General features: G+C 39.4%; 1 protein-coding gene across 40 annotated transcripts in view; it reads right to left on the bottom strand.

Moving 5' to 3' along the window:
• The window catches only part of CLASP2 (cytoplasmic linker associated protein 2), a 277113-nt gene that overhangs the window by 173330 nt on the left and 91580 nt on the right, over positions 1-12203 (bottom strand). For 29 of the 40 annotated variants that reach the window (XM_054019451.1, XM_054019452.1, XM_054019454.1 and 26 more), the window contains one exon: positions 8017-8163. In XM_054019451.1, the coding sequence (XP_053875426.1) occupies positions 8017-8163 (147 nt within the window). Of the gene's footprint in view, positions 1-8016; positions 8164-8636; positions 8799-12203 lie in introns of those variants that run through there. The other 11 variants (XM_054019482.1, XM_054019485.1, XM_054019483.1 and 8 more) reach the window with 3 other exon arrangements.

The following is a 12203-nucleotide window of genomic DNA, read 5'->3' as shown; positions in this document are numbered from 1 at the left end:
AATGATGGGGATTTTACAACCTCCTATGGAAGCCTATTGTAAATCTTAACTACCCTTTAGTTAGAAAGTTTTCCTATATAACCTAAATCTACCTTGCTGCAAATTAAGCTCTTTATTTCTTGTCCTACCTTCACTGGACATGGAGAACAAGGGAGAAACTAGTCCTGATACCAGCTGCACCAGGCCCTTTGTGTCCCTGGCCCAAAACGGTCAGCCAGGCCCCTTGCTTTGAGTGTCACTGCTTTGGGTCAGTGAGTGAGCTTTAAAGAGTCCAGAATAAATCCCAGCTGCACTAGACAATAACTAGCCTTTTTAGCTTTAGAACATCACCCCCACTTCCCATTTCTACAGTATCTTTTATGTGAATATTTTAAAGTACCTCATACTATTAATGCATACCAGCACAGTGAGGTAAGTGTATGAACATTAGTAGGAAAACTAATGCAGAAAAATAACTTGGGTCCAAGAGATCACACAGCTTTACCAGGTGAAAAACAAGTTACCTCTGGGGCATTAGACATGCAGTCTTTGATTACGACAAAGGGAAGATGGACAACATGAATCAATTGGAAGTAGTGAAGAAACCTATTGCCACTGGTTCCAATAAGAGAGATACCTCACTGGGATAAGAGTTAGGTCAGTGGCATAAAAACTCAAGTGCTCTTGTTAGAGGTTGCTAAAAATTGACATAGTGTCTCTTGGGATTTTTTCCTGGGCCTATCATGGGACTTATACCCTGAGCTGACCAGATAGTATCCCTCGATTCACTACCCAACTGCCTGTGAACTAGAGCCCTGCATGGGACTATTTTTTTAATCCTGCTCCTGCAATACCCATTCCCACTCCTGCACTGTTTCTTGCATTTTTATTCTGCTCCCACCCACAAAAACCTTAGATCCCGCAAATCCTGCCGTAGAGACAAATTCCCCCATGCTACTAAAAAAAACCCCAGTCTTATTATTTTTATATATACATACATACACACACGGAATTCAGACAATTTTTACCATTAAAAGAATAAAACAAATATTTGCATGGTTTAAACCATGTAAAAAATACTTTAACTCCTATTATAAGAGACATAAAATCTCTTTCTAGCCCTCATTTGAATTTAAGTATTACAAGTTTTAAAGTGTTTTCACGCAAATTACCTCCGTCTATTTTTTCTGCCCACCTGCAACAAAGTACATTTTACCCACTCCCATTATTATGGCAGTGGGTCCTGCAGGATCCCAGTCCCGCTGCAGGGCTCTTCTATGAGCAGATAGGGCATAATTTGCCTTCTGAAGAGCCTGTGAATGCTGCCTCACATATGGACCACTACTTAGATTTAGCTTGGTGTTTGCAAGAGAGCTCATCCATGCTGAGGGGCCGGGCCGGCTCCAGGCACCAGCTTAACAAGCAGGTGCTTGGGGCGGCCAAGGGAGAAGGGCGGCACCTGTGGCAATTCGGGGGCGGCAGGTCCCTCACTCCCTCTAGGAGCGAAGGACCTGTCGCTGAACTGCCGCCGCCCATCGCGGTTTTTGGTTTTTTTTTTTGCTTGGGGCAGCAGAAATGCTGGAGCCAGCCCTGCTGAGGGGAGATGGGCTGAAGAATCTTGGAAGGGAGGAGTTGCCACACCAGAATCAGTGGGCTGACAACCACTACATTGCTAATTACCCCATCCAGGGAAGGAGGATGAGAAGCAAAAATGAATACAGAAGTAAGTTGGCAAAAGAACGATCAGGAGCAAAGCAAACCAACACTAACTACTGCCACAAATGCAGAAGATTTGGTGGCAAGCTGGAGGAGGGGGCATGGCTGACATGGGCTGCATTAGAATATTACAAACTGTAGAAAGGAGGGAAACCGCTCATATGTCTCAAAACTGTGGGAGACACTGGGTTGCAGAAAAGAGACTATGGCTATTGCTCAGATATTGTATCTCAAATTTAGCTCTTTTTCCATGTCCCCAAAGAAGAAAGAAAAAGGAGACAGTTATACATATCCTCAGATTAAATCTTCTACTATTACTAAGGGCAAGTCTACACTACAAAAGTAAGTCAACCTAAGTTGTGTCGACATATAGCCACCACAATAATTAAATTGCTTTTGCATGTCCATGCCAGGGTCCTTTTGCCAGTGGTGTGCGTCCTTACAAGCAGCACTTGCAGTGAAGCAGAGAGCAGTGCACCATGGGTAGCTATCCCACTCTGCAATTTGCCACTATCTGGCACAGGCTGTTTTGAGTTGCATATGGGTGAACATGGTTTCAACAGCCCATGATGCTGTTTTCTCCATCCCATAACATCTGCATCCTATAATGTTTTGCGCCTCTTTTCAAAAGCCCCACAAACCCATGCATCTGCCATCTCTGTGAGAAGCATGGATCCAGCACTGCTCTTCAGTGGTGTGTTGACCGTTACGAACACAACACACCTGGTCCTTCAGGATTTTCAGAGTTGCCAGAGAAGTTGCGAGGGATACAACAATGCCTTGCAGACTGACGGATGTAGAAAGAAACAATTCAAGGTTGTTGGCATTCGGAGCAGTTGCAGATGGTGGAGCACTGGTTCTGGGCCAGAGAAACAAGCACAGACTGGTGCGATCGCATCATTATGCGGGTTTGGGATGACAAGCAGTGGCTGCAGAACATTTGGATGCGCAAGGACACATTAATGGAATTGTGTGCGGAACTTGTCCCAAACCTCCGGCACAGCGACACCAAAAAGAGAGCTGCACTCACGGTGAAGAAGCAATCACTGTGTGGAAGCTGGCCACACAAGATTGCTAACCATCACTCAGGAATCAATTTGGAGTTGGGAAATCCACTGTGGGAGGTTGCTGTGATGCGAGTATGCAGGCCCATTAATTGGGTCTTGCTGCGAAGGACTGTAACACTTGGCAAAGTGTAGTACATTCTGAGTGGTTCTGCAGCAATGGGGTTTCTGAACTGTGGTGGGGCAATAGATGGCATGCTTATCCCTATTTTGGCATCAGACAACCTTGTCAACGAGTACATCAACAGAAAGAGCTATTTTTCTATGGTATTACAAGCACTGGTGGATCACCAGACATGTTTTACCAACATCAATGTGGGATGGTGCATTATGCATGATTTTTAAAAACATAGGGCTATTCAGAAAGATGCAAGCAGAGACTTTCTTTCCAGACCGGTGGATTACCATTGGGGATATGGAAATACCAATAGTGATCCTTAGCAATCCAACTTACCCTTCATTGCCGTGGCTCATGAAGCTGTAGACCGGCCACCTCAACAGCAGCAAGGAGCGCTTCAACTACACACTCAGCAGGTGCAGAATGGCTATTGAAGGTGCCTTTGGCCATTTGAAAGGGCGCTGGCACAGTCTACTCACGCAATTAGACTTTAGTGAAAAAAATATCCCCATGGTTATAGCTGCCTGCTGTGCGTGTCATAACAACTGTGAAACAATGTTTCCACCAGGGTGGAGCACAGAGATGGAATGCCTGGCTGCTGATTTTGAGCAGCCAGATATTAGGACTATAAGAAGAGCTCAACAGGGACCTATAAAGCTCAGGGAGGCTTTGAAAGACTATTTCAATAGTGAGCCACAGTAATGTGTTGTTGTTGTAGTGTGCTCTGCTGGGCACTGTTTTTTAGCACCCTGGTACGAACCTTGTAAAGAGTGCTCTGTGTGTGATAATATAATATTGTGAATGCACCTATTGCTTTTATCTTTTAATGATGTCAGCTCCAGCCACCTTATGTTGTGAACTAATAAAGATGAATTAATTTTCCATAAATAAACGTTTATTCCAAACATATGCAAACAAAAACAACTGTAACTGAATGAAACTATATAAATTCAGGGAAAAGAACCTTTGAAAGGGAAAGAACATTCGTTCCCATTTCAAACAATACACCAATAGTCTCTCTCTCTGGTCAAAGTATGTGTGGCTCTGATTGTCTGTACTCCTTCCTCAGGGTGGAGGGGTAGCAGTACTGCAGCGGCCCTGGAACATATGGGGTGGGTGGGATGGGCAGGGAGGTCCCAGAATGCAGTTATCAATAGACTGCAGTGGGAGATGACCACCACAGGTGACTTAGACCAGAAGACTATAAGAGTCTCCAGCATGTCCGTCCGGCACTTGAGAAGCATGGTCATGTCTTCCTGCGTCTATGCCTTTTCTGCACGTTTCTCCTCTCTGCACTCTCCCTTCCCATTCTGTCCAGAAGAGCGCTCCTCCAAGCAAAGGCTTGCAGGATCTCTTGGAACATGTAGTCCCATGTTCTCTTTCTTGATCCATAAAAGTTACTAGTACTACAGACTCACTTCCGCTTGGGATTCATAGAGCACAGTGGCAGTTCCAGCCATAGTGAGTACGGCCCAGGGAGAAAGGGGCAATTTGGGACAATAAGTGGGGCGGGAGCACACGGGCACTAGCATATGTGAAATAGGGCAACTAAACTGAATACTGGCACTGTTTTCCACAGGTGGTGGTGATTTTAGCTAGTATCGCACTCCTGAGGGTAACCCATGCAAGGGAACAGACCCTGCACACTTCTGGATGCAGACCGGGTCCATATGCTGCTAGCCTGTGTGCTGCAATGGTGCTAGCTGAAGTAATTGCTGACTGGCTTGGGAAAGTGTCCTACCACGGTGGAAGAAATAGGGCCCTCCCCAGAAACCTTCAGCAGAGGATTGCAGACTATCTCCAAGAAAGTTTCCTTGAGATCTCTATGGAAGATTCATGGGACATCCCAGTGTGCATAAACAAACTGTTCCCCAGGACCCACTCTGCCTCACTATATAGGGGAACGAGAAGCAGATAGCAACTCTTCCTCTACTGATTATTTCACTACATCTTCTACCCTGATTAAAAAATAGCAAATGAACTGCAATATCAAAGCAAACTGCATGCTTACCAGAAGTTCCTTCCCCTACATCAGGCTTGCCAGTGCTGTACGGTAGGGACTGGCTCGACTGCTCCGGCATCTGAAAGAGTTCCTGGCTTGCCGCACCACTGGATCCTCCAGTAACCTGTTCCCCATACTCCTCCTCCATTTCCTCGTCCAATACCACCTCCTCACTATGTACTACAGGGGCCAGCCCCCCGAAGTATCCACAGGCAGTGGGCCTCCACAAAGGATGGCATGCAGTCTCTTGTAGAAGCAGCATGTTTTCAGCTCCACTCCAGAGTGACTGTTAGCCTCCTTTGCCTTCGGGTACACCTGCTGCAGCTCTTTGATTTTCATGTGCACTGCTGCATATCCCTGTTGTAGCCCTTCTCCCCATGCCCTGAGCGATCTGCTCATAGATATTGGTGTTTCTACGGCTGGATCAGAGCTGTGCCTGCAGAGTCTCTTTTCCCCACAAACCCAGGAGATCCACCACCTCTGTGTACTCCAGGTAGGAGCGCGTTGCTACGTGGAGCTGGCATGGTCAGCTGGGCAGTTGCTATGTGAGCTCTCCACGCAGAGCAAACAGGTAATGGAATTTAAAATTTGAGAGGCTTTAAAAGGAGAGAGTTGAGCTCAAAACCGTGACCAGAGCAGTCATAATGGGGCATTGTGGGATACCTCCTGGAGGCCACTAAAGTCGCCATAAATAACAGTGTCTAACCTGACAAAGCATCAACCTAACTACAAAGACCTAAGTGCTATGCCTCTCGTGGAGGTCAAGTTATTAAGTCGGCATAATGGTTGAGTTACATTGGCGGGAGCAACATTTTACCGTAGATGCTTAGAGAGGTAGGTTGACATAAGCTGCCTTGCATCAACCTAACTCTAGTGTAGACCAGGGCTAATTTTCTTCTTTTAGAGGCAACACTTCCTTTTTGCATAACGAAGATGACAAGAAATCCTTAGCCTGATTACAGTAAACAAGACCCAACCAAAACAAAGAAAAAAAAAAAAAAAGCCAAGAACCTCTGATCTTTACCAGCCTGAAATGAACGGGAAACAGTATGTGTATACTAGGAATATTTTTGCATTTACAGTAATTGTATAATCTTTCTCTGAGAGAATAAGTTATTCCATCAAATATGCTAGCTTAAATTTTTTTTTAAACATATTCAAAACCTTGACTACAGCTAAATCTATAAGTGAATTGGCTAAATCTATAAATAAATGAATTGGCTAAATCTATACAGAAAGAGAAAGAAACACACACCTTTAATGTTTCCAGAACTGAAAAGGGTAGACTGATAGGAAGGGCAAATATATAAAGCAAAGTAACATTTATTTTTGACGTCTCAATTTTGTTAGACTAGTGCAATTACTTCTGTACAGTCTAATTTCCTGAAACTTGTTTTTTAAAGTGTGGCAGTCAATCAGGAAAAGAAAGTAAGCAAAATAAAGTTTCAGCAATTTAAAATTTATTATTTTATAGTTAATATTTCTTCTGTGATGAAGTTTTAGATAGTTTAGTAGAGTGGTTAACGGTTTATTATACTAGTAGAGTGGCTACAGTTAATAGAATTAAAATTTTAAAAGCTTGGTAAGAACTTTGCCTACTTTGTAACGGAGGGAATTTTGAATCTCAAAAATTCATCTGTGTAACATTTGGGGGGGGGGGGAAGGAAATAGTCCAATGCTCTTAATGTACAATCCTGATCCTTTTAAAAATCAGTTTATCATAAAAGGGACCTACAAAGCAAAATTAAAATTTTTAATTAAGTCTAGATACCCGTACTAAATGTCCAAAAGAACCAGGATGAGAAAGGTATTCAGCAAAAAAAGTCAATATTAAGCAACTTTAAGAAATAAAACAAGTTGTGTGAAATCCTTTTGTTTATGTACTTCCTGGTTCACTCTGACATCATCATAAATTGATCTGTTATGCCAGTACTTATATTACATCACCTTCTGGGAATATCTTCAGTGAACAAGATATATATTAGCTGTATTTTATTGGTATGCTAATGAACCCCACAACTTGGTTGGTGAGTACACGTAATACATATATCTGTGCTAATTCGTTTTCACTGGGCTGTTCACATTTAACAGACAATGTTAGATGAGCAACCTAGAATTGAAAAAATCTCGCAGACAGGTTCCAGCAAACAAAACAGTGATGCATATCTAAAAAAATCACTATCAAAAATAATTAGCTATTGATAGCTTTTAATATCTAAAGACTGGTATAATAAAAAAATTTCACCCTCAGCAGGCTGAAATCAGATCCTTTTAATTTTCAGGTTCTTCAAACCAGAAATGAAATAAATGTTATATCATTTGCTGAATACATGAGTGGGCAAATATGCCAACTGTCATCCTTCTGGCAGTAAATATTCACTTTTATTCTTAGAGAAAATGATTGAAAAAAGTAATAATTAAGTTTCTGGTTAGATCTTAGATATAGAATTAGAATGAACTCCACGCAATGAGTCTGATACCACAGATCACAAACAGATTTTTCTAACCAAAATGATTAACTTACATACATAATAAGAACACGCTATGTACTGCTTATTTCTATTACACAAATCATGGTAACCGTTTCATATATTGCCCAGCTTTTTCTGTTTTTCAATATATTTCATAGTTATTGTATCCAGTTTAAGGCGGCAAAAAACTCTAAAGGTGTACTAGATACCTACACCCCTCTGTTTTGCTGAGGTACATCAAGGTTCTTCAACCATTTAAAAAAGAGTGGGCCTCCATTACAACTTGAATTCTACAAATCTATTGCAGATTTTATAAACATGTTTTTTGCAATAATTGGTTATCCTGGAAGTTATCAGAGACCCAAACATTTATTCAAAGCTTTCATCAATCCGATTCCCACCTTCAACATGTTCATTTGATTTATGACACCCATTCTATGACAGATAAAACATTTGTAGCCCTTTATGTGTTAACCGTATGCTTACATACCCACATATATAGCAGCTAAAGTACTGCATCCATCGAACAAGCAAAACCAAGGACTCATTAATAAAGCTTTGTTAATTGTATATAATAAACCATCATCCTCCCAAGTTCTTTGATTTGTGCTCGCTATGTCAGGGTGGTTGGAAAAGCATATGAGAGTGTGAGTAGATTTATATTACCTCCAACCTTAGGCCCACCAGCTGAACCTGGTTTTCTTGCACTGTTTGAAGGATTCCCGAGTTTTTTAGGTGCAGGAACCTTGAAAGCTGAGGCAGCTGACGATGGCCTATTTCCATCCACTGACTCCTCATCATCAAAGCTTTTATCTACAAAAGGATACATAAAAGAAATTTACTTATGAGAACAGAGAGTTTTTTAAAAAATTGCTCTGCTGCACTTTTCACAGAAATTTACCAGAAGATCAAATAAAAATCAATACTAATTTTGCCCTTTGTCTATGGCATGGGAAACAGATGAAAAATAAAAATAAAAAGCATTTTAACACCACAAGATTGTATACAATACTGCCTTTGGATTTGCAATTATCATCATCATATTAAACACAAAAATTAATCCTACATATTCATCACAAAAAGAAAAATTCTCTGCACAGGTTAAATGTTTCTTGTCCATCATCTTCCCAAAAATGAATATAATATTCAGTTCATTCCAGGCTATCCAAGAGCAATGCTTCTCCTTTTTCCTCTACTCATGCATGCATTTTCTGCTACACATCCTCCCACAATGTGTCTACCAACACTCCCTGTCTCATTCCTTCCACCCAGATCTTGCAACTTACAATCACAGATCCGCTTGCAGATCAACCGCCTCATTCCTCTGATAGCTCTTAATTCCCCTCACACTAGGATGCTCCCAATACCTCACATGGCCACACACAATAGATTCTCAATACCAATCAAAGATTCTATCCAAAACTGTCAGAAAACACCATAGCTCCACCACTGAGATTTGTGCCGGCATCTTTCTCTCTCTTCCCTGCACTAGGTGCTGAAACAACCAATCAGCTTCAAGGTGACATCATCTTCTGGTAGCCACTGCCAGATGAAAAGGTGAAAATTCTTCATACATATAAATTCATTCCCACACACACAATATCTGCAGCCACAATTGCAACCCTTTAAAAATTTCATAGCCATACTTTGCTTGAGGGTTTTCTCACACACCCAAAAAATACAAGGACTTGTCTTTTGTTCAGTCAAGTCAGAAACTCATCTCCAGCTAACAGTTAAAATATTCTCAATACAGGATGTGCTGCACTTGGTGTTTAATTTATTTTTTTTTTATTAAAAAGAATTCCAGAAGCAAACTGTGACCATTTTGTAATTCATTTAGTAGAAAAAGTTGGATTTATCCAGACCCTGTAATGCACGTAAAAACAAACCTGTAGTTCATATCATAAACAAGATGGGTGAGGCTGACACACAGCTGCATAACAATGATATAAGCCAATTTAAAAGATATTTCTTCACTGGAACCTGCCATTTCTAAAAAATATCACAGCACTGCTTTTATTTCAGGAATTTTCATATTTATTTAACCTTGGTGTACACTGAATGGCAAAATGTTCCCTATAAAATGAGCTATATTTAAAAAATCTCCTGGGGGAAGAGACATTCACTATCATATGAGAGCAAACATGTTTTTCCAAATGGCATTTATAGCGACAGCTGATGTAAAAACACTGAGCATTCTAGGGTTTACTTTAGTTTCCTAATGACAGTATGACTTCAGAAATATTTTTGTTTAACCAAAACATATAGCAATACTAAACCTCTACTTTCATTTACAATCAAAAACCTAGAAAATATCAGTAATTGCATATCTGAAAATTTTCTCCAACATGCTTGTTTCCCTTCAACTACCATTATAAGAGAATGTGATTAAGAATACTTCTGTGTATGGATATGTAAGCAAAACAGAATGCAAGAGGAAGGGCAGTGAAGAAACACACACTATTCCATGAGTTTCCATGGAAACAGTACTTAGTCCTCACACAAGAACTGGGAGAATACACTTCAGTTCTAACTAAGAAAAGACACTGATTTAACTCTTAGTGTCTTAAAAATGTAACTGTAGACATCAGCATTTTTTAAAGAAACTGTTAGACCCATTAATCTAATCACAAGATTAAGTTTTATAAACTTAATGCTGCATGAAATAAATGTTAATGGTAGTGGTTAACACTGAGGATTCTGACTCAGGGAAACAATGTAACTTCAAAATAGTATTAAAAAACAAGCTATAGATGAAGCCAATTTTTAACTTTTTTTTTTTTTTTTTTTTTTAAACATGATGAATAGCCACCTAAAACTTCTTAAATTAGGATACCAGAAGTAGCTGATTATTAAAACTCAACTCTACATTTATTTTTCACTGTTAATACATACATATTGCATTTTTTTCAGCTTTGATTATGAAAACAGGTTAGACTTTCATACTGTCAGTCAAATGCACAATACTGCAGTCTATGAGTTGCAAATAGTGTATGAGAAGACCATTTTTATTAAAAATAAAACTGTTTCCAGTGCAATTAAAAAGTAATAGTAAGATTTCTGCTGATTTTACATTTGTAAAGGTTCTTATTCCAGGGTATATATGAAGCTGCAGGAAACTTTAAAAAGAATACTGGACAGATTTCTACTGAAAATGCACACAAATTATAATCCTACAAATACATAAATTGAATATGACACCTAGTTTAATAAGGAATTTTAAATCTAAGATGATAAAATAATTACATTTAAGATTTTATAATATATTAAGTCAAAATTTAATTATAGTTTTAATAGGAATTGCAACTTTCCCCCAGCCTTGTGTGTATTTATGTCTCTGGGTTTTGATCAATCCCCATTGATCTTCAGGGAGGCTCCAGTTCTAGAAAGACCCATAACAGCATTTGCATATATCCGAAGCTTCAAATACGTGTTTACAGAAATGATTACAGGCTTATATAAATGTATTACATTTGCTTCAAGTATTATGTACAATTCATATCTTTTCACACATATATACACAGACATTTGAGTACCTAATCATGAAAATGAATACACTTTTATATATTCCTGTCTGCAGCACTCCGGATTTGGGCATCTTTTTCCAGCAGGGTATAAATCCACTAAAATCAACTGAGTTGAATCCACCTACTCCTGGCCATAATTTAGCCCACTGTGTACAGCTGAAACACTGCATCTGGTCATCTTGAGATTAGCAGCCCTGGTGTAGTCCTGTCTATGCATGCAGTTTTCAAATTTATTTCATTATTTCTAATTTTTTAATTAATTTCACTATTTCCAAGTCAAATTTCTTCACTAAGTATAGGAAATTGCAATAACTGGGGATAATGTGTCAAGTATATATGAAGTTCTAAAATTAAATTGTTTGAAAATTACCTCAGGATGTGAAGGGGGAAAAAAAACAAAAACAAAAACAAAAAACACACCTCTTCCATTCTGGGATACCACAAAATGGCTAAACAATTTTCACACATAAAATATCACACATACAAAATTTATTTTGGGACCAAGAAACCAGAACCCTAATTAATAATTTTCCAGAAAGTTACAAATTACTGAAAGCAGGAGTTATGCAAGCTGATCCATAACTTTAAATAGAGAGTGTTGCTATAACATACAGTAGCATAATACCTTGTACATAAGAATTGAACATGTGTATCAGATTTTCAGGAAACAAGCAATGCACAGCAAGCAGTGAACAGAATTAAGTTGCAAAGGAAATGGAGAATTAACAGGGTGAAAGAATTCAAATTTCAGTCATTTCTCTCACTGCAGTTTGGTGACTCAGCAACTTCATTTTAAATCAATACAGGTGAACTATTTAAAGAAGAAAAAAGGGAGTCAGGACTTGTCTGTACAGTGGGGTAATTCACTCTAGTAGCGTATGATTTCTAAACTGCAATAATGTGTTATTCATCAGTAGGTCATGTAGTCCCTGCTGGTGTGCACGAAAGGTTCATTACAGTGCTTTAATGTACTACTTCAAACACCACATTAAAGCACACTAGCAGTATCAACATGGATCAATTCATGCGCAACATGTTAGTATGCTTTAGAAATCACATTCCCATATAGCGCATTACCCCATCATGTAGACAAGCCTTTAGGCACCCAACTCCCCATTGAAATTCAGTGACAGTTGGGTACCTAATTCGCTCAGGCCCCTCTGAAAATCTAAGCCTATATTTCTACTAGTTAGTGACAATGCATTTCTAACATGAAGCAAAATTTCTCTTAAAATGGACACTTTCAAAGTAAAAAATTAAAGCAAATCAAAATTTGGGTTCATTTTTATCTTTAAGATTAAAATCCAGACATGGCGATTAGCATGG

This window comes from Malaclemys terrapin, chromosome 2 (assembly GCF_027887155.1).
Source record: "Malaclemys terrapin pileata isolate rMalTer1 chromosome 2, rMalTer1.hap1, whole genome shotgun sequence".
Classification (NCBI taxonomy): Eukaryota; Metazoa; Chordata; order Testudines; family Emydidae; genus Malaclemys; species Malaclemys terrapin.
The sequence above is the reverse complement of the archived record's forward strand: the minus strand, read 5'-3'. Positions and strand labels throughout refer to the sequence as shown.